Source organism: Oncorhynchus mykiss, chromosome 17 (genome assembly GCF_013265735.2).
Source record: "Oncorhynchus mykiss isolate Arlee chromosome 17, USDA_OmykA_1.1, whole genome shotgun sequence".
Taxonomy (NCBI): domain Eukaryota; kingdom Metazoa; phylum Chordata; class Actinopteri; order Salmoniformes; family Salmonidae; genus Oncorhynchus; species Oncorhynchus mykiss.
In genome coordinates, this window is record NC_048581.1 from 45,092,818 (window position 1) to 45,113,877 (window position 21,060).

The following is a 21,060-nucleotide window of genomic DNA, read 5'->3' on the forward strand; positions in this document are numbered from 1 at the left end:
AACCAATGGACGGGCGCGTGGGTTGACACAACCAATGGACGGGCGCGTGGGTTGACACAACCAATGGACGGGCGTGTGGGTTGACACAACCAATGGACGGGGGTGTGGGTTGACACAACCAATGGACGGGGGTGTGGGTTGACACAACCAATGGACGGGGGTGTGGGGTGGCGAACTTGACATCGTCACGAAGGTTCTGAACCACAATGTTTTTTTTTTTTTTTTTTTGGGGGGGGGGGGGGGGGGGGGGGGGGATTATACCACCACCCAAAAGGCCACTTTGGAGACTGGAAGGGAAAAGGGGCATATGCTTTGCACAGGTATCCGTGCACGTGAATCATAGGGTTCGTTATGTGATGATAAAAAATATGACCATTATCTATTGACATTTGCCATACAATATGCAATCGATAAAACTTACAATAATTCAATCAGCTTAAAAAACACAAGTATGATCATTCATATGTTTTTATCACCAATCCCAGGAGAGCTTCAATGGGGTCTATACTGTCATTCTCTCCTTGGTTCACATGACAAAATGCACAGTGCAAAAAAAGTCTGAACAAAATTCTCAGTCTCTTTTTCTTCATTTTGTTGGCGACGCATAAATACGAATGACATCATCGGAACGAGATGCGTTTTAGGTGTCCCCTGGTGAGTGTCCAATGTCTGTTTTCCTTCATAGGGACTTCCTGTGGGGACGTGGGACAACTTCCTACTTCCTTTTGTAATTCGGCCTGGCGATGCTCCGCGGTAACCTGTGACCAAGGCAACAAAAAGTTGTCCTCTTCCCCAGAGAGACTCTGTTTACAGCCAGCTGTCTAGCTGGTCTTTGTCAAGTCACTTCATGATACAAGTCAAGTCGTAACCTCCCCAGTGGTGTTTGAAAGCGGTTTGGAGTAAGGGTGTATATATATAAATATACACCCTTCCAGTTTCTGCTCAGGTCTGGTGCTCCTCTCCTTCTGTGTCCTCACAATTCGCAATGTTACATGGTAATGGAGGAGTAACACACCCGGAAAGGCACGAAGTGGCATGCCAAGAACACAAGTGTTCCTTGTCCTTCCTCTTGGTCCTCCTTCACCCTGTTAATGGGATGTCTTCTCAGTGTGTGGTTAAGTTGCGGTCGAAGCAGGCGAGTGGTCTTAGTAAGGCCAGTAGTACTGTGTTCCGATGAGGTGTAGGAGTGTGTGAGGTGTACACTAGTCACTTTGACTATTGAGGTCAGAATGTGGCCTGTATAGTGACAACTGGAGGCAGTGGATTGTGCGCCGAGTGAAGCAGCGCCGAGTGGATGACAGTGGATGACAGTGGATGACAGTGGATGACAGTGGATGACAGTGGATGACAGTGTGTTTGTCTGTGTGATAGGTTTATCAGAAAGTGCACTTGTCTACATGGAGTCACAGTCCCCCTCCATGAGTTCATCTCTGTGTGTCCTGAATAGCAGGGAGAGAGGAGAGAATAGATTTATATAGCATGCTGGTGTATAGCCTGTTGCAGTAGTACAGCGTTAATGTTGTATATTTCCACAGGATACAGACGTGGCAAATAGTTCTAGAGAATACAGATGCAAGTACCTTTAAGCAAATAGATGTGATGCATATGTTTGAAGACAACACCTGTTTGAATCGGGTTTTAAAAAAGGGAGAGAGGTGGCGGTGTCAATGTTGTGTCTTTTGTCAGGGCGTGGTATAGCTCGTGGGCAAACGGAATGCTATACCTTGAGAAATATGAATGTGTTTTTGTTTTCTCACACTCTCTTCCATGGAAATTAGAACACTAATTGATTTATCTTCTGGTTCAAAAGCCATAGGGATTAGTGTTGGAAAATAGCACTAATCAAAAGCAGTATGGTGATATGCAGCTGACAGCTGAGGGCCTAATATTTGAAATGTAGTAAGGCGATGTTTTAATTGAATACATATTTTTAAAAAAAGGGGTGGTTCACTGATGATTTTCCTTTCAGTCCAGGAAAGACAATGCTAGGCAGAGGCTGCTGAGGCTGCTGAAAGTAACTAAATAACCTACATTTGCACTTAGGTCGAAAAAACAAGCCCACATTTGAATTTGGATTGAACCATCCCTTTAACTATAATTTCATGTATCAATATTTCATGATATTATATTGATATCATATGTGACTACAGTGTGTCAGTGATGTTACCTGTCTGTTTGGACGTCTTGAGTGAACCATCCCTTTTAATATAATTTCACGTTATCACTTCACATGATATTATATTATCTTGAAATTATATGAGATGACATTGTGTCAGTGCTGTTACTACATGGTGTCAGTGCTGTTACTACATGGTGTCAGTGCTGTTACTACATGGTGTCAGTGCTGTTACTACATGGTGTCAGTGCTGTTACTACATGGTGTCAGTGCTGTTACTACATGGTGTCAGTGCTGTTACTACATGGTGTCAGTGCTTTTGTTGGCATGGTCTTGTTTGATGTTTTTAGAATGCAGAGTTTTTAAAAACACCATTATGATTATTATTTTGGTGAGATCGATGCGCAGTTTCTCTAGTGATAAATCAGAACAAAACCGAACTGTGTGATGTAGTAGGGAGTTCTAGTTTCTAAGAGGCCAATATTCTACAGCATTTCGAAAGTGTGGCAAGTAACTACAATGACCATAATCCATTGCGCACCTACTTGTCCGGTCTGTGTGGCACACGGAGAAGGAGAGAAGAACGCGCGACCGAGAGGGATAGAAAGCATTTGCCTCACAAGGTATCTCTACCTAAAACGACATGATCTAAGTGACTTATAGTTGGTATTCAGCAGTCATTAAAGTATGCCTTATTAACCTTGAAGAACTACTAAAATAGTGATTTTGTCAGACAGCATAGGCAGCAGCTCGATGGAGATGAGATGATGACTTGGAATTAAATAGTAAAGTCCTCAAATAAAACAAATGTAATTTTACACAACAACTGAAATATTTGACTCCAGTAAAGTCATATGAATAAAGGATGGTTAATAAGCGGTAACGAGCAGTCACTGTCATCATCGGACTGTTATTGTTTTATTCTGTGTTCAGAACCACATAATGCACAGTGCATTTAATGTCCACTTTAATTAATGTTTTTTATTTTTTACAAAATCGACAACCCTGACTATTTCAAATAAATGATCAAACTGAAGACAAACCGAGCTCAAAAAAAAAAAGCACAAATCGCTCAGCACTAGTACTGTTACCTGTCTGTGGTGAGGCTAGCCATGGAGAGGGAGGCCATGGCGGACACAGTGTTGTTGTGGTCCTCTGAGTTCCGTCTCAGACTCTGTCCCTGGGCTTGCAGGTAGGACTGATCCACTGTGTGGGCCACTGCCCTCAATGACCGCCAGTACTCACCTGGATAGAGAGGGAGAGAAATAGAGAGCAAGAGTGAGAGAAATGGAGAGAGAGAGAGGGCAAGAGAGAGTGAGAGACATTTTTTTGGGGGGGGGGGGGGGGTTCATGTTGCCTCCGTGGCGAGTACTGTCTTTGAAATGTGTGAACTGTATTCTATTAAGCAATATTGCAGCTACAGTAATACTTGTCTGTGTGTGGTTGGAATAAAGGATCAATACGGCCATTTTAATTCAGCATGTCACAAAAACACACATTATGCCACATTCACATGCCATCAATCCCATCTTCAGAACAAGCTTGATTTATACAATATTTTGAGTTGCATGTGTGATTCTGACATTAGCATAAATCAATATGGGTTCATACTTCTCATCTTCTCAAGCTCTTTTCGTTTAGGACATGCGTGTGTCTCTTGACACATGGCGGAAGGAAAATAAATCATTGGATACTTGTGTGTTGAAGAGCCTTGGTGTGTGTGATGTGTGTGTAAGAGAGAGAGAGGGGGCCATAGTGTGTTTGTGTGTGTGCACGCATGTGTGTGTTCCCAGTATTCACCACACATATATTTCACCCTCTGCCTAAATGAAGGGGCTTAACATTCTTGTGGCTTTGCAAATATTTTGTATTAATCTAATTGGATTGGGATAACATTTGTGCGCAATCAAGAGGGGATGTTGTGAAGGTCGTGTGCCAAAGAAGTGTTTGAAGTTAATTGGAGCCAGGAAGGCTCTCTCTCTGTGTGTGTGTGTGTGTGTGTGTGTGTGTGTGTGTGTGTGTGTGTGTGTGTGTGTGTGTGTGTCTGAGAGAGAGAGAGAGAGAGAGAGAAGAGAGAGAGAGACAGAGAGAAGAGAAGAGAAGAGAAGAGAGGGAAGGAAAGAATGAGAAGGAAGGAGGGATGAAGGCAGGAGAAAGGGATGGATGGAGAGTGAGGTGGTCAGAGAGAGAAATGACAGCAAGATAGATGGGGAGAGGAGGTACTACAGATAGAGGGATAAAATAAATAGAATGACCGAGGCTGGAGTGGCAGAGATGGAAGAGATGTGGGAAAGAGTGGACGGAACAAGAGAGGTGTACAGGGAGGGCTTGAAGAAAAACAACGAGAGAGAGGGACGTGCAGAGTAAGAGAAGTAAAGGAAGACAGCGAGAAAAGAAGATGGGGAGAGAGGGAGAGAAAGAGAAGTGAAAATAAAAAGACAGCAAGCGAGAGACTGAGATGGTGTAAGAAAGAGAGAGAGACTGAGATAGAGGGAAGATACTCTAGAGTGAAAGACAGATTGGTAGAGGGAAGAGTGATGAAGACAGTAAGACAATGATCATGAGAGAGAAAGTAGATAGTGTTTATCATCAGATGTTTACCCTGGGCCTGTATGACTCGCTGTAGAGAGAGGACAGCGTTGCGACAGGGTCTCCTCTCCAGAACAGCTTGAGACAGGGGCTCCACCTGGAAGGGAACACACACAGAGGAAGACAGGGGGGACGTCAAACATTGGAGTAAAACATCACACACACAGAGACAGGCACTCAAACACACATACGCGTTGCACGCACAAACATAGCACGCGACACGCACACACATACACACACACACAAAAGCGGTGGGTGTGATGTACTAAAGTGAAAGACCTTATATCCCTCTAAGGACACATTATGCCTCCCCTGCCAACAGGTGTGTTCCTGGCACTGCATGGCTAGAGCAAAAGCCTGAACCCACAACAGGGTAAGACTACCCAACACTCCCCTAGACAACAATATAAGGTCAGCAGTGTTCTGTTTCCCCTAATGGTTATGGTTAGGATTTAGGGAGGGGTAAGATCTGCCTAAGGGGCAACATCCTCCCGCAGGGTAAAGGCATCAGCACCTTTCAGTTCAGCTGGCAGCTAGCCAAAGTTGGCTAGACGAACCGAAAGAGTGTGCTCGCATACTGCCCTTAATTGACATTCGCTTGAAAAACAAGAAAAAAATGGCAATTAGTACTCTTTGGCCATTTTGAGAAGCTGTAGCCACTTTCTCAAAATAGTCAGAACTAATCTACGATAACTCAAGGTATCTATTATTAATATTGATGATTTTTGCAGACGAGATCTTAGTCGCACGATTTTACATCTGACTAAGATTGGTGCAGCATTTCTCAATGAAAACGTGCATAAAAACGAGTCGAATAAAAACTTTGAATGAAAACAAAGACTTTATTGAAGAATCCCTACTGTTGACCAATCACAGACGAAAGGGCGTACACTTCGACTCTTGAACTTTAGCTGGCCTCGAGAAAAAATGTGGTGTCCCCGAACAGCCAAAAACAACCTTACTACCCGAAGTCCAAAACTAACAGAAACGTCACAAAATGTCATCACAATGTATGCACAAACTCTTCTGAACTGTTTCGGCTGGGAAGCACATGAATGCCTCAAGACTACCCATCACTGTCCTAGATGCTGATCGAAGGTCAGCATTGTGTTTTCCCCCCTTATGGCTCGGGTTAGAATTTACAGAGGGTTAAGCTGGTCTTAGATCTGTGTCTACTGACCTGAGTGCCCAGCAGGATGCGGACGCAGGCCTCCGACGCATCGCAGATGGCCGTGAGGTCGTGACCCCCCTCCAGGGCCATGACAACCCGGCCCCCCGCCAGCCCCATCAGCTGATGTGTCAGGAAGCCAAAACCTGAGGGAGAGATACATTTATACACTTTATTAGAATTCACACATTAAAATGAAAAGGATTAAAACATTCCAAAGGTCACAGATGCATGGATAAAATTGTTGATACAAAAAGCCCCTTCTCCATTTTGCCAAGCACACACACAGGATGTGTGAGAACCCTGAGGAAAAAAGCTGTAATGCTGAAATGTGCTATTTTTTTTTTAAAGGTACAGTGCCTTCAGAAAGTTCTGTATTCACACCCCTTGACTTTTTCCACATTTTGTTGTGTTACAGCCTGAATTTAAAATGTATTCCATTGAGATTGTATGTCACTGGCCTACACACAATACCACATAAGTGGAGTTATGTTTTTACACATTTTTACGAATTAATAAAAAATGAAAAGCTGAAATGTCTTGAGTCAATAAGCATTCAACCCCTTTGCTATGTCAAGCCTAAATAAGTTATGGAGTAAAAAGGTGCTTAACAAGTCACATAATAAGTTGCATGGACTCTGTGCAACAATAGTGTTTAACATGATTTTTTGAATAACTAGGTCATCTACAGTATGTACCCCACACATACAATTATCTGTACGGTCCCTCGGTCGAGCAGTGAATTTCAAACACAGATTCAACCACAAAGACCAGGGCAGTTTTCCAATGCCTCTCAAAGAAGGGCACCTATTGGTAGATGGGTAAAAAAAAAAAAAAAAGAGAAATGTAATAGTCCTTTGAGCATGGTGAAGTTATTGATTACACTTTGATGGTGTATCAATACAACCAGTCACTACAAAGTAACAGGGGTCCTTCCTAACGCCTTTGCCGGAAAAGAAAGGAAACCGCTCAGTGATTTCATCAAAACAGTTACAGTATAAAGGCTGTGATAGGAGAAAACTGAGGATGGATCAACAACATTGTAGTTACTCCACAATACTAACCTAATTGACAGAGTGAAACGAAGGATGCCTGAACACAATAAAAAGTATTCTTAAACATGTGTCCTGTTTCCGACAAGGCACTAAAGTAATATTGCAAAAAATGTGGCAAAGCAAATTAACTTTTTGTCCTGAATACAAAGTGTTATGTTTGGGGCAAATCCAATACAACACATTACTGAGTACCACTCTCCATATTTTCAAGCATTGTGGTGGCTGCATCAAGTTATGGATAGGCTTGTAATCATTAAGGACTGGGGAGTTTTTCAGGATAAAAAAGAAACGGAATGAAGATAAGCACAGGCAAATTCCTAAAGGAAAACCTGGTTCATTCTGCTTTCCACCATACACTGGGAAATTAATTCAATTTTCAGCAGGACAATAACCTAAAACACAAGGCCAAATCTACACTGGAGTTGCTTACCAAGAAGCGTGAATGTTTCTGAGTGGCCTAGTTACAGTTTTGACTTAAATCTGATTAAAAATCTATGGCAAGACTTTAAAATGGCTGTCTAGCAATGATTAACAATCAATTTGACAGAACTTTAAGAATTTTGAAAAGAATGGGCAAAAATTGTACAATCCAGGTGTGCAAAGCTTTTCAGTGACTTACCCATAAAGATGCACAGCTGTAATTGCTGCCAAAGGTGATTCTAACATGTATTGACTCAGAGGTGTGAATAATTATGTAAATTAGATATTTCTGTATTTCATTTTCTATAAATTTGCTCAAATTTCTAAAGCAAGTTTTCACTTTGTCATTAAGGGGTATTGTGTGAGAAAAAAACTATTTTATACATGTTTTATTCATTTTGAACGTGGAATAAGTCAAGGGGTATGAATACTTTCTGAAGACACTCTATACCACTTGATTTATTCCACCTTTTGTGTTAGAGCTTGAATTCAAAATGGATAAAATATATATATTTTTCCCACCCATCTACACACAATGCCCCATAATGACAAAGTGAAAACTTGTTTTTACAAAGTAGACTCAACGATATGACATCATCATACACAGTGGGGTGGCTTCCTGCTCACAGACATAAACATCAAATCAGCCAAGACTGACACTGTTTGCTCTTTGTCAGGAACAAATACAGACGAAACTAATGAATAAACCCTGTGAAATAAAGAACTGTCTGATCGACGAAGTAGAACTCTTAAGATAGTGAGGATGAGGTAGAAATAGGTTGCTCTTAGAACAGTTTAGAAGGTTAATTTCAACCTGTAAGATCCATAGAAGGTAAAGTAAGGTATTAATTTACCTTCACAATCACATTTTAACTGTATTTTATATCTATTTGAATCAAGCCGTTTTGGATTGGCTGAGCTAAAACCAATGGTGAACCAGTAAAGCCAGCTAGCTTGATTCTTATTGTGCCAGCTAAAAGGGAAAAGTTTGAAAATAAACCATCTGAATGATTGGTATTTAAATTCCCACAGGTGATAAAACTCATTTGAATAAAAGCAATAATAGAGAACAATTTGAGTACTTTGCTACATCAATCCTTTTGATTTGCTTTGACATGGGAAAACACCAAGGAATCAAAGGTGGCTGCCAACATGTGATTATTGAACACTACTTTAAACAAACTGTAGCATAGGCTACTCAATTTGGGCAAGTTTATTTTACCACGGTTACATTTCTGACTCCCCTAACTCTCTAGCTATAAATATACTGTATGTACTGTAAAAAAATAAATAAAGCATTGTTATAAAGTAGTTAGATATTAGGAGAGGATTAGTATTTACAAAAACACTTCCATTAAGTCTCAACTATGCTTGTCAACTACAAGAAAAATGTCATAATGTGTGATCGCATGAACTTTTGAATGTGTGTGTGCGTACGCTCCAACGTCTATTTGCATGCGTGTCCCTGCATGTGATTCAGTGAGGAACTGACGAGGTGTTTCGTGAGCTTACACTTGGCCGACACTTTGTAGCCCCCCAGCGGCGCCGGATGTCCCTTGACGGCATCGAAACCAGATGAGACCAGCACCATGTCAGGAGAGAACTCGTGGGCAATCGGCATCACCACAGTCCTGGAGACATACAGGAGAGAGAAATCAGACCATTAAACCCCATTGACAAGAAAGAGTCGTTCAAGTCTTCAACGCTGTTGTAGGTCAAGCACTCAAAACTAGTACGTTTTCCTAAATCGTCTCAAAATCATTTAAAACAGGAGGGAGGGGTAAGATCTGCCTAAGGGGCAACATCCTCCCGCAGGGTAAAGGCATCAGCACCTTTCAGTTCAGCTGGCAAAGTAGACTCAACGATATGACATCATCATACACAGTGGGGTGGCTTCCTGCTCACAGACATAAACATCAAATCAGCCAAGACTGACACTGTTTGCTCTTTGTCAGGAACAAATACAGACGAAACTAATGAATAAACCCTGTGAAATAAAGAACTGTCTGATCGACGAAGTAGAACTCTTAAGATAGTGAGGATGAGGTAGAAATAGGTTGCTCTTAGAACAGTTTAGAAGGTTAATTTCAACCTGTAAGATCCATAGAAGGTAAAGTAAGGTATTAATTTACCTTCACAATCACATTTTAACTGTATTTTATATCTATTTGAATCAAGCCGTTTTGGATTGGCTGAGCTAAAACCAATGGTGAACCAGTAAAGCCAGCTAGCTTGATTCTTATTGTGCCAGCTAAAAGGGAAAAGTTTTGTTTAGGCGTAGTAAATTCATTAGGCGTAGTAAATTCCTAGAAAGTGTCACACAAATAGTAGTTAGATATTAGGAGAGGATGTATCCACGTGAGAAAGTAATTTCTGAGCCTGTGTGACAGACGAATGTAGTTGCTAGCAAGAGCTTAACACGATTCTTCAGGGTCACAAGAGAATAGCATACTATATGTGACTTTGACCCTTTAACTGACTGTACATTTCACACCAGGCTTGGGCGGTATACAGTTGAAGTCGGAAGTTTACATACACTTAGGTTGGAGTCACTAAAGCTAATTTTTCAACCACAATTTTCAAAACTATAGTTTTGGCAAGTCGGTTAGGGCATCTACTTTGTGCAGGACACAAGTAATTTTCCAAAAAGTGTTAACAGACATTATTTAATCACAATTCCAGTGGGTCAGAAGTTTACATGCACTAAGTTGAATGTGCCTTTAAACAGCTTGGAAAATTCCAGAACATTATGGCATGGCTTTAGAAGCTTCTGATAGGCTAATTGATATAATTTGAGTCAATTGGAGGTGTATCTGTGCATGTACTTCAAGGCCTACCTTCAAACTCAGTGCCTCTATGCTTGACATCATAGGAAAATCAAAAGAAATCAGCCAAGACATAAGAAAAAAAATTGTAGACCTCCACAAGTCTGAAGGTACCACGTTCATCTGTACAAACAATAGTACGCAAGTATAAACACCATGGGACCACGCAGCCGTCATACCGCTCAGAATGGAGACGTGATCTGTCTCCTAGAGATGAACATACTTTGGAGTGAAAAGTGTAAATCAATCACAGAACAACAGTAAACGACCTTGTGAAGATGCTGGAGGAAACAGGTACAAAATTATCTATATCCACAGTGGTCTGTCTTCTGGTCTGATGAAACAAAAATAGAACTGTTTGGCCATAATGACCATCGTTCTGTTTGGAGGAAAAAGGGGGAGGCTTGCAAGCAGAAGAACACCATCCCAACCGTGAAGCACGGGGGCGGCAGCATCATGTTGTGGGGGTGCTTTACTGCAGGAGGGACTGGTGCACTTCACAAAATAGATGGCTTCATGAGGAAGGAAAAGTATGTGGATATATTGAAGCAACATAAAGACATCAGTCAGGAAGTTAAAGCTTGGTCGCAAATGGGTCTTCCAAATGGACAATGACCCCAAGCAGACTTCCAAAGTTGTTTGACCCAAATTAAACAATTTATAAAGGCAATGCTACCAAATACTAATTGAGTTTATGTAAACTTCTGACCCACTGTGAATGTGATGAAAGAAAGAAAAGCTGAAATAAATCATTTTCTCTACTATTATTTTGATACTTCACATTCTTAAAATAAAGTGGTAATCCTAACTGACCGAAAACAGAGAATTTTTACTAGGATTAAATGTCAGGAATTATGAAAAACTGAGTTTAACCGTATTTGGCTAAGGTGTATGCAAACGTCCGACTTCAACTGTACCATATATACTCTATACCGGGGTATTTGGAAATAGCCACGGGACAGTTTTTCAATATCGTCAATACCGTTGTAACTATTTCTTTGAAGTTTTTCAATATATTTGAATATTTGTAGCTATTTTTTAAGTAAATACCTGCAGTCAACTTGTGCAATTCATTAGGAGATGAAGCAGATCGCGTTCTTATTTCTCCTGTCACATTATTATTAGTATTATTCATTTACGTTATGAAGCGTACTTAGTTCCCCAGAACAGTTGAGCCAGTCACGTGTTTGTTTGTAAATAGCACAATGGGAGAAAGCGGGAGCAGATGAGTAAAGCTGTGTCACATGGGGTCATGTTTTAAATTGAAAGTCAATCGTGTTTTTCTGCTTCAATAGAGTGATCAGGGACGTGCGACTATAGTCTATAGTTTTACTTCACAGAAAATATGTTACATAATATATCTTCATTTTCATCAGCTGACAAAAGAAGTGCAATGCTATTTGGCTGGCAACCACACAAGTAGATGAGCTTACAATGAAAAAGCAAGGTCTTTTTTTTTGTCAAAAACTATGCATGGCCTTCATATGTCTAATGTTTAAGCTTTTCATAGAAATAATGTAGCCAGCTACATTTCCTAATGTTTTGCGTACATTTTATTTAGCATTTTACCAGAGAAAAATAGGCTGGCTACACTGAGAAAAGTACAGGAGAAAAGTAGCTACACATCAGTCTGAGCTCTGTCTGCTGATAGAAAGCCAGTTGTGAATTCTCATCCGAGTTTAGAAGTGCAGCTGAAGCACAAAATGAGTCTGATGCCGAGCAGAAATGACAATAAGAAGCATTTTAGATCTGTGTTTACAAAACACAGCAAACTATTTCTTATGCGTTTTATATATTTTTCTGGCGTGAAAAACGCAGAACGTGTTATGTGTTAACATGACCCCTAGTTTCACTTGCTATCTAGGTACATAGCTGAGTTAATACGGTGACGGGGCATCCTATTGTGTTAGTTTCTGACGTGTTTGAGAAGGCAAAGTTGCTATCTTGATTGCCTTGACTTTTATCCTCCTCTCCGTTCTCTGCCTGTCTGTTCGTTTCTCTGGTGCCCCCTTGTGTACTAAACCGGTAATACCATAAATCCCGAGATGAAAGAAGGACGGTATGACGATATGAAAATCTGGATACCGCCCAACCCTATTTCACACCCTAGCCTCTCATGACACACAAAAACACGCTGTGCTTTATTGCTTACTGTATATGACATGCTCTTGAAGAGTAAAGCGGGATGTAAAATTTTTTGGTTGGGAGAGATGTACAGTATGTGTATGACCACATGACAAGGCAATTCACAAATAAATCACTGACTACCAAGTCACATTTGGGTAACATTTTGAAGAGACATGGTCAAATTAAACCCCATGTTCCACAGATCTAACTAAGTTTGTGCGGTCTTGCCAACACCTATGGTCATTGAGAAACAGCACAAATAAATCCAGAACCAGGCTACCATTGATCATTCCAACTGTCTGAACCGTTTCAACAAACTCCTAGGTAACATACCCATTGTGACACAATGTCCCGAGTGGTGCAGCGGTCTAAAGCACTGCATCTCAGTGCTAGAGGCGTCCCTACCGATACCCTGGTTTGAATCCAGGCTGTGTCCAAACTGGCTATGATTGGGAGTCCCCTAGGGCAGCGCACAATTGGCCCAGCGTCGGCAGGGGTAGGCTGTCATTGTTTTAAAGAATTTGTTCTTAACTGATTTGCGTAGTTAAATAAAGTTTAATATATATATATTAAATTTTTTTATTAAAAGTAGATGAAATTTGAAATGCTAACCACATGGTGCTCTAACTCCAGCCTCACATAATAGATGTACAAACATTACATCAAGTTGCACAGATACCATGTAGCCCAACGATCGTTACACATCATTTACATATCTCTGTTTGATAACATTTCGTGTGAAAACACAGTCACTAAACTTCATTAAAAAGAACATTTGGCCTCTTCCTTGAAATGTAATAATTGTTTTATGTATCTTATATGCAGTTGCAAGTAATACTTGAGTACCTACTAGGATACATTCTGGTTACCGTGGTTACCAAAGTAGTTTGCCCTTGCTGGCATGTAGTTTATGTAAAGTGCTACCAAACAGATGAAAACCATCAGGACCAAGAGAGAGTGATGTCCAGAGGGGAGTATTTGTTGATGATGCCAGCACAGACTCTCTATTTTCATCTTCTGGGACCGCTTCCCTTGTTCTTCTCCTCCTCCTCCTCTTCCCTTCTTCCTTTTCCTCCCATTGCTGCTGCCGCTAGTGATTTAAGCTAGCACACACGGCCCATGCTGTGATTCCTCTCGCTACCTCTTTCTCTCCCCCGCCATCTCCTTCTCTCTTTCTCTCTCCATCCCCCCCTCTGTCAACCCCTCTGTCCCTGCCTCCTCCTCTCTCCTTCCACCTTCTCTCTTCCTCTCTCTTTCTGTCCCTCCCCTCCTCCCCCCCTCTCTCTTTCCCTCCCTCCTTCTCTCTCCTCTCTCTTTCCCTCTCTCTCCGGCCGCCAGTTCAAAGCGTTTCGGCGGGCGGCTGGTTCCCATTAGGGGCTCGTCCCTCTTCTCACGTCACTGACAGCCAGCCATCTGGTATCCATTGGGCTTAATTACGCCGTCTTTGGATTCCCTAACAATGCACCCCTCCCACGCCACCCCCCCCCCCCCCCCCCCTCCATTTTTCCCCGCCATGCACTACCAGACCCTGCAGCCCGTGTTGTGGGGGTGCACCTCCTCATACACACACATGAATGTACATGCACGTGTACACGCACAAATACATACAGACGTGCACGCACACATATACACGCAGATACACATGGTTGTGCACACCCGCACACAACCACACCAACAAACACACACACTTCCTCTTCAATGCACACTCACAAGTACGACCCCCCTCCCACCAAGCTTAACAAAAAATCCACCAGGCTATATCAACCTCCACCCATAAAAAAACACTACCTCATCAGATTCTAACCCCTGCCACTGACCCCCTACGCCCCCACATACAGCCCCTTTACCTGACCCTCCTGCCTAGTACCACATACACACAGCACGTTTTACCCCCAACTCCAAAGGAATCCACCAGATTATACCGAAATCCCCCCAAACCACTTCAAATCCTTTTCAACCAGAATCTACCCCTTCCCCTTTGACACACGCTATTTACCCCACCCCCCTCACACACACACACACACACACACACACACACACACACACACACACACACACACACACACACACACACACACACACACACACACACACACACACACACACACACACACACACACACACACACACACACACACACACACAATATACAGAAGAGGTTGCCATTTTGGAGGCAACCCAAGATCCCTCAGCCTCTGAATGGCAAGATGTGAAATAAACAGAACCGGTCCATGTCTATGCACCAATACATATGCTTATAACTGGGAGATTGAAATCTCAATCATGAATATGAATCAAATTAGAAAGATGGCAGGAAGAATGGAACCAGTCACTGTACTTATTACATTTACGGCCATTGCAGAAACTCTTCAAATTGGGTGCATCTTGTCTGGCTGTACAGGAAGTCTAGTTGAAAAGTGGCTCAGTCACAGAGATCTTTCTTGCACCGAGTCGACAATATATTGCTTTACAGTGTTTGTTGGTGGATTACGGTGGGGGGAACGCTGTGAAATCATTTTCACATGTAAATACGTGTTTTAAAGGTGAACTCCTGGGATTTTACATTAGGATTTTCCAATTCCACACCAGGATATAGCCTATAGGCATAGAAGAAACAGTTGCTAGGTAACATCTACATGTAGGCTACTGGAAACTACGTGATAGTTGCTAGGTAACATCTACATGTATTGAGAGATACTGTTAAAAAAAGAAAAAAAAAGAAGGTTGTTGGTAACATACACCTGTACTGAGAGCTAAGAAAACATTACAGTCGAAAAAGTTACTAAGTTAAGAGGTAACATCTGTCGTAGGTAACATCTAGGTAACAAACACCTGTATTGATAACTACGTGAGATATGCTAGATTACTGGGAACTACCTGTACACAAAACGAAGGTAGAGTTGCTAGTTAACATACACTTGAACTAAGGAACATTTTCCAGTTTAATTTTTCCTTTTATACATCCAGTGAACCAACACAGACTATACTGCCTAAGTGGTTCTCAGATAGTTAGCAAATAGCATAGTATGCTAAGGGCAAACATTGGGCCTAGCGTCTGCCTGTTGAAACCGATAGCTTGTAACCGTACAGCACGGCTTTACCCGTTAGCATCGTGAGTTTGACGAGCTTGGCCCACCCACGGTGTGTGTATGCACCATACAGACCTCACATACTGTTTAACGGCCTGGTGGCGAGCCAACACCGCTGACAGGAACGCTCAAAGTTCATTATGCTGCAAACCGAGCAGCTATTCATTCAGGGGCTGTGGCTTGAATGAAGTGGAAAGTGCGGTGCACAGAAAAAAAGACATTGGGACGCACTTCCATACAGTGGCATGGATTTACACCATGGGCTCTATTTCCGGCAGCCGTTAAGCCAGCGCCATTGTCCAACACAAAATGCGAGCGGACAAATTATTTTAGCCAGATACTGTTATTATTTTGGATATGCGCAAAACCCCACATGTAGGCTACATGTCCATAAGCCCATCATGGTATGAAAGATGACTGATACCGCTGACCCTATTTAGAAACATTTAAGTTGTTTTTCTGTTACAATTGCTTGTTTTCTGTTTAATGTGATTAAAAAACACGTTGTCAGTAGGCTACCCGTGCCCTAGGCCTATTACAGCGAAAGCTGTTTCAACAGCAACAAGTTGCGTGCATTTCTTAACCTGGCCATGCATTAGCCAAGGAGCCTATCTATAAAATATTTCTAGGTCACACTTTATTTGGATAGTCCGGATAGTTTGTTGATAGTATGACTATCCGTTAATAAGAAACTGCTTGCTAAGGTTAGGGTTAGGTTTAGAATAAGGGTTAATGTTAGGGCTAGGGTTGAATTTAGGATTAGGATAAGGGTTCAGGTTAGGGCTAGGGTTAGTAGATAGTTAGCTGAAATGTTACTGATAGTCTGTAGAGCATCTACAGATGGACTATTTAAACAAAGTGTTACCGGTTTCTAAATGGTCTACTCGTGAGGATTTTGCCATCATTCTTTGGCATTATTCATAATGAAAATAGGCCTACCTGCAGTACATACTCCATTCGGCTCGTATCCATCCCTATTTCCAAAAAGTGTCTCTTGTCCATTTACCTAAGAAACATTCAATTGAAAATATCGAAATGATTCAGTCCTACTGTATAAGGCCATATCAACTGTAGGACTAGGCTATATCATGCTAATTGAGAATGTGCCTCACACATGCAATACAATTTAGTATCCTAGGCTCCTGTCAACAATGTTGACTGTCAACACTCCACCGCTTACTGCTCGTTACTGTAGCCTGTGCTATTAAATAAACTGTAGCATCAATTCACAATGGACTAGGACGAGAATATTCTGTGCCCCCCCTTACAGAAAATAACTATGGTATTCCTATAGGATATTATAGGCTTATAGCGTCCTATAATATCTCTCTCCCTATATAATATTCTTACAAGATTTCCTGCCAGATGTTTTCTGTAATAATACTCAATAGTACTTGTATAGTATTATCATTAATCAAAATCTCTATAGTATTCATATAGTGAGTTTTTAGTAGCTCTCTTGCATACCTAGCATAAATGTGCTTTTTTCAATGAAGAACAATGTGGTTCACTGTCATCATTGCTGTTCAGCTTCTTTGCCTTTTTCTGCTTATTATACAGCATCTGTTATTTAAATATTTCCTAAATTAAATAAATTGCATAACATTGCCCGTGTCTCAAAACATGTGTAGATCCAACATGTCTCAACTCAAATTGAATGGATTGAAGAGCTACTTTTTATATGACTTATTTTGAAGTTACGCAAATCCTTAAAAAAATGTACTCATACACTACATGACCAAAAGTATATGGACACCTGTTCGTCAAACATCTCGTTCCAGAATCATGGGCATTAATATGGAGTTGTTCTCCCCTTTGCTGCTATAACAGCCTCCCCTTTTCTGGGAAGGATTTCCCCCTAGGACCAAAAGGCTCCTCAACAGCTTCTACCCACAAGTAATTTGACTGCTGAACAATTCATCAATATCGCCACCGGACAATTTACATTGAGCCCCTCCCTCCCTCTTGTACACTGCTGCTACTCTCTGTTTGTGTGTGACCTATGCATAGTCACTTCGCCCCAACCTACATGTACAGATTACCTCAACAAGCATGTACCCCTGCACACTGACTCAGTACCGGCACCCCCTGTATAAAGCCTATTTATTGTTATTCTTATTGTGTTACTTTTATTATTACTTTTTTTATTTTAGCTTAGTTGGTAAATATTTTCTTCTTCTTGAACTGCACCGTTGGTTAAGGGCTTGTAAGTAAGCATTTCACGGTAAAGTCTACACTTGTTGTATTCGGAGCATGTGGCAAATAAGTTTGATTTGATTTAGATCTTGTCATTTGCTTCCATTCAGCCACGAGCATCAGTGAGGTCAGGCAATGATGTTGGGCTATTACAACTGGCTCACAGTCGGCGTTCCAATTTATCCCAAAGGTGTTCAGGGCTCTGTTCAGACAAGTCAAGTTCTTCCACACTGACCTCGAAAAAAACATGTCTGTATGGACCTCGCTTTATGCACGGGGGCATTGTCACGCTAAAACAGAAAAGGGCCTTCTCTAAACTGTTGCCACAAAGTTGGAAGCACAGAATCACCTAGAATGCCATTGTATGCTGTAGTGTTAAGATTTCCCTTCACTGGAACTAAGGGACCATTATTCCTCCTCCACCAAACTTTACAGTTGACGCTATGCATTGGGGCAGTTCTCCCGGCATCCGCCAAACCCAGATTAGTCCGTCGGACTTCCAAATGTTGAAGCGTGATTCATCACTCCAGAGAACGCGTTTCCACTGCTCCAGAGTCCAATGGCGGCGAGCTTCACACCACTCCAGCCGATGCTAGGTATTGCGCATGGTGATCTTAGGCTTGTGTGCGGCTGCTCGGCCATGGAAACCCATTTTATAGTAATACGTGTACACACTCCCTTACATAAATAGACCCACTGAGGTCAAAAGAGGTTGGCTGGTATTGATGTGTTTATATACATCTGTGAGCAAGTTTCTGATAAAGTCAGGCCTCTATTGTTAGGCTACTATTGTTGGTCCAAGTTTGTCTGTAACATCAGAGAAAAAGGGAAATAGTTGCTGTGAAAAATGGTAATACCGTTTCTTGCTCATGTTTGGGTCCCCTGTGTTGCCAACCAGACATATGGGAGAATGTGAGACTCAGAAAGTATTCACACCCCTTGACGTTTCCCACATTTTGTGTTACAGCCTGAATTTAAAATTGATTAAATGTATATACTTTTTGTCACTAGCCTACACACAATATCCCATAATGTCAAAGTGGAATTATGTTTTTCAAATTTCTTTTAACAAATTAATTAAAAATGAAAAGCTGAAATGTCTTCAGTCAATACGTATTCAACCCTTTTTTAATGGCATGCCTAAATAAGTTCAGGAGTAAACGTTTGCTTAACAAGTCACATAATTAGTTGTATGGACTGACTCGGTGTGCAATAATAGTGTTTAATATGATTTTTGAATGACTACCTCATCTCTGGACCCCTTGCTCTTGTGCTTAGTTGAGCAGTGCATATCAAACACAGATTCAACCACAAAGACTAGGGAGGTTTTCCAATGCCTCACAAATATGGGCACCTATTGAGCAGACATGGAATATCCCTTTGAGCATTGTGAAGTTCTTAATACACCTTGTCACTACAAAGATGCAGGCGTCTTTCCTGACTCAGTTGCCGGAGAGGAAGGACAATGGTGACTTTAAAAGTTACAGTTTAAAAGCTGTGATAGGAACAATCTGAGGATGAATCAACAACATTCTAGTTGCTCCACAATATTAACCTAATTGTGAGAGTGAAAAGAAGAAAGCCTGTACAGAATTTAAAAAACTCCCAAACATGCATCCTGTTTGCAAAAGTAGTATTGCAAAAAATGTGGCAAAGCAATTCACTTTTTGACCTGAATACAAAGTGTTACGTTTGGGGGAAGTCCAATATAACGCATTACTGAGTACCACTCTCCATATTTTCAAGCATAGTGGTAGCTGCATCATGTTATGGGTGTGCTTGTAATTGTAAAGGACTGGCCAGTTTTTCAGGATAAAAAATAAACTGAATGGAGCTAAGTACAGGAAAATCCTAGAAGAAAACCTGGTTCAGTTTGCTTTCCACTAGACATTTTCAGCAGGACAATAACCTAAAACACAAGGCCAAATGTGCACTGGAGTTGTTTACCAAGAAGTCAGTGAATGTTCCTGTGTGGCCAAGTTACAGTTTTGACTGAAATCTACTTGAAAATCTATGACAAGACTTGAAAATGGTTTTCTAGCAATTATCAACAACCAATTTGACAGAGCTTGAAGAATTTTGAAAAGAACAATGGGCAAATTTTGCAAAATCCAGGTGTGGAAAGTTCTTCGAAACTTACCAATAAAGACTCACAGCTGTAATCACTGCCAAATGTGCTTCTACAAAGTATTGACTCAGGGATGTGAATACTTATGTAAAAAAAAAAGTATTTTATTTTCAATACATTTGCAAACATTTCTAAAAACATGTCTCATTTTGTCATTATGGAGTATTGTGTGTACCGTCGAAGGGTGAGACAAAAAATCTATTTAATCCATTTTGAATTCAGGCTGTAACACACAAAATGTGGAGTAGGTTAAGAGGTATAAATATTTTCTGAAGGTACTGTAGATAGTACAGTAGCCTAATATTCTGCACGTATTTATAGTCAAGGGATGTTATGCTTGTTTCGGCCCACAGAGGGAGCAGCTCACTCTAGTACAGTGTTGCCAATTTAGTGACTTTGTCGCTATATTTAACACGTTTTCAAACCCCATCCCTTTACTGGCTACTTTTCAGGCTGCCTTTGGGGAGTTTTGGCACAAAGAGTTTATATGGTTTTAATGGCAGCTGTGCCACAGCAAGTTAAATTGGCTGATGTCATCGCAGCTCTGGCAAAACGTAATCTAGCGACTTCTAGCGACAAAACAAACAGCAAATAGCGATTTTCCATGAAAAATAGTTGACAACACTTGCTTCTTGTGCTCTTGCCAGTTTATTGAAAGAGCCAACTGAAAATTGAAGAGAGAAGCACCAGATAAACACATTTATTTTAAACTATCTTCATGGTGAGTGAGTTATAAAGCATATGATATAAAACACCAAGTTAAGCGGAGTGTAATGATATTATTGTTGTTCTTTTTTATGATGTTTTGAAAGTTTAATTCATTTATAAATCTCTATTGGTATAGAAGCTAACATCGGCTAATGTTAGCTCCAGTCAAGCTAGCCTGTCATAGTCATGGCGACACAGGACTCCAACGAAAAATCACACAGAGAGTGTAAATAAAGGGAAAGATTGTAACTTTGCTATCATTAGAGATATGTTGAGAATGACATGATGGAAATGTACTGATGAGATGCATGTCCTTCATCTTGAATCACTAGGGTGGATAATGAATATAATGTCCTTAAATTCTTTCATTTATGAGGCTGTTTCTCCAAAAAAGCAATGTGTTCCCCAGTTGAAATGGCCTTTCATGTGTATTTATTACTAAATCGAACAATTCTGTTTTGTAGAGCTTCCAATGCTTCTCATAGAAGTGCAGGAGTTTAGGATGGAAAGGAAAAAGCATCCCTCACTTTCTTAACACAGAATTAAATTGTCCTCCTTTGTGAATGACATAAACACATGTTTAAAAACATTAACAAGGATACATTTATCCTCGCATATCACATCTAATGATTGGAAAAG

At 41.0% G+C, this 21,060-nt stretch overlaps 1 protein-coding gene across 3 annotated transcripts in view; it reads right to left on the bottom strand.

Moving 5' to 3' along the window:
- Positions 1-240: 240 nt before the first annotated feature.
- Positions 241-21,060, bottom strand: part of LOC110493950 (histone deacetylase 7) — an 87,895-nt gene continuing 67,075 nt past the window's right edge. For all 3 annotated transcript variants that reach the window (XM_036949967.1, XM_021568570.2, XM_021568572.2), the window contains 5 exons: positions 8,861-8,979; positions 5,886-6,019; positions 4,718-4,802; positions 3,208-3,361; positions 241-1,439 (listed from right to left, as the gene is read on the bottom strand). In XM_036949967.1, coding sequence (XP_036805862.1) covers positions 1,394-1,439; positions 3,208-3,361; positions 4,718-4,802; positions 5,886-6,019; positions 8,861-8,979 — 538 coding nt within the window. In that variant the 3' untranslated portion in view covers positions 241-1,393. The remainder of the gene's footprint in view (positions 1,440-3,207; positions 3,362-4,717; positions 4,803-5,885; positions 6,020-8,860; positions 8,980-21,060) is intronic.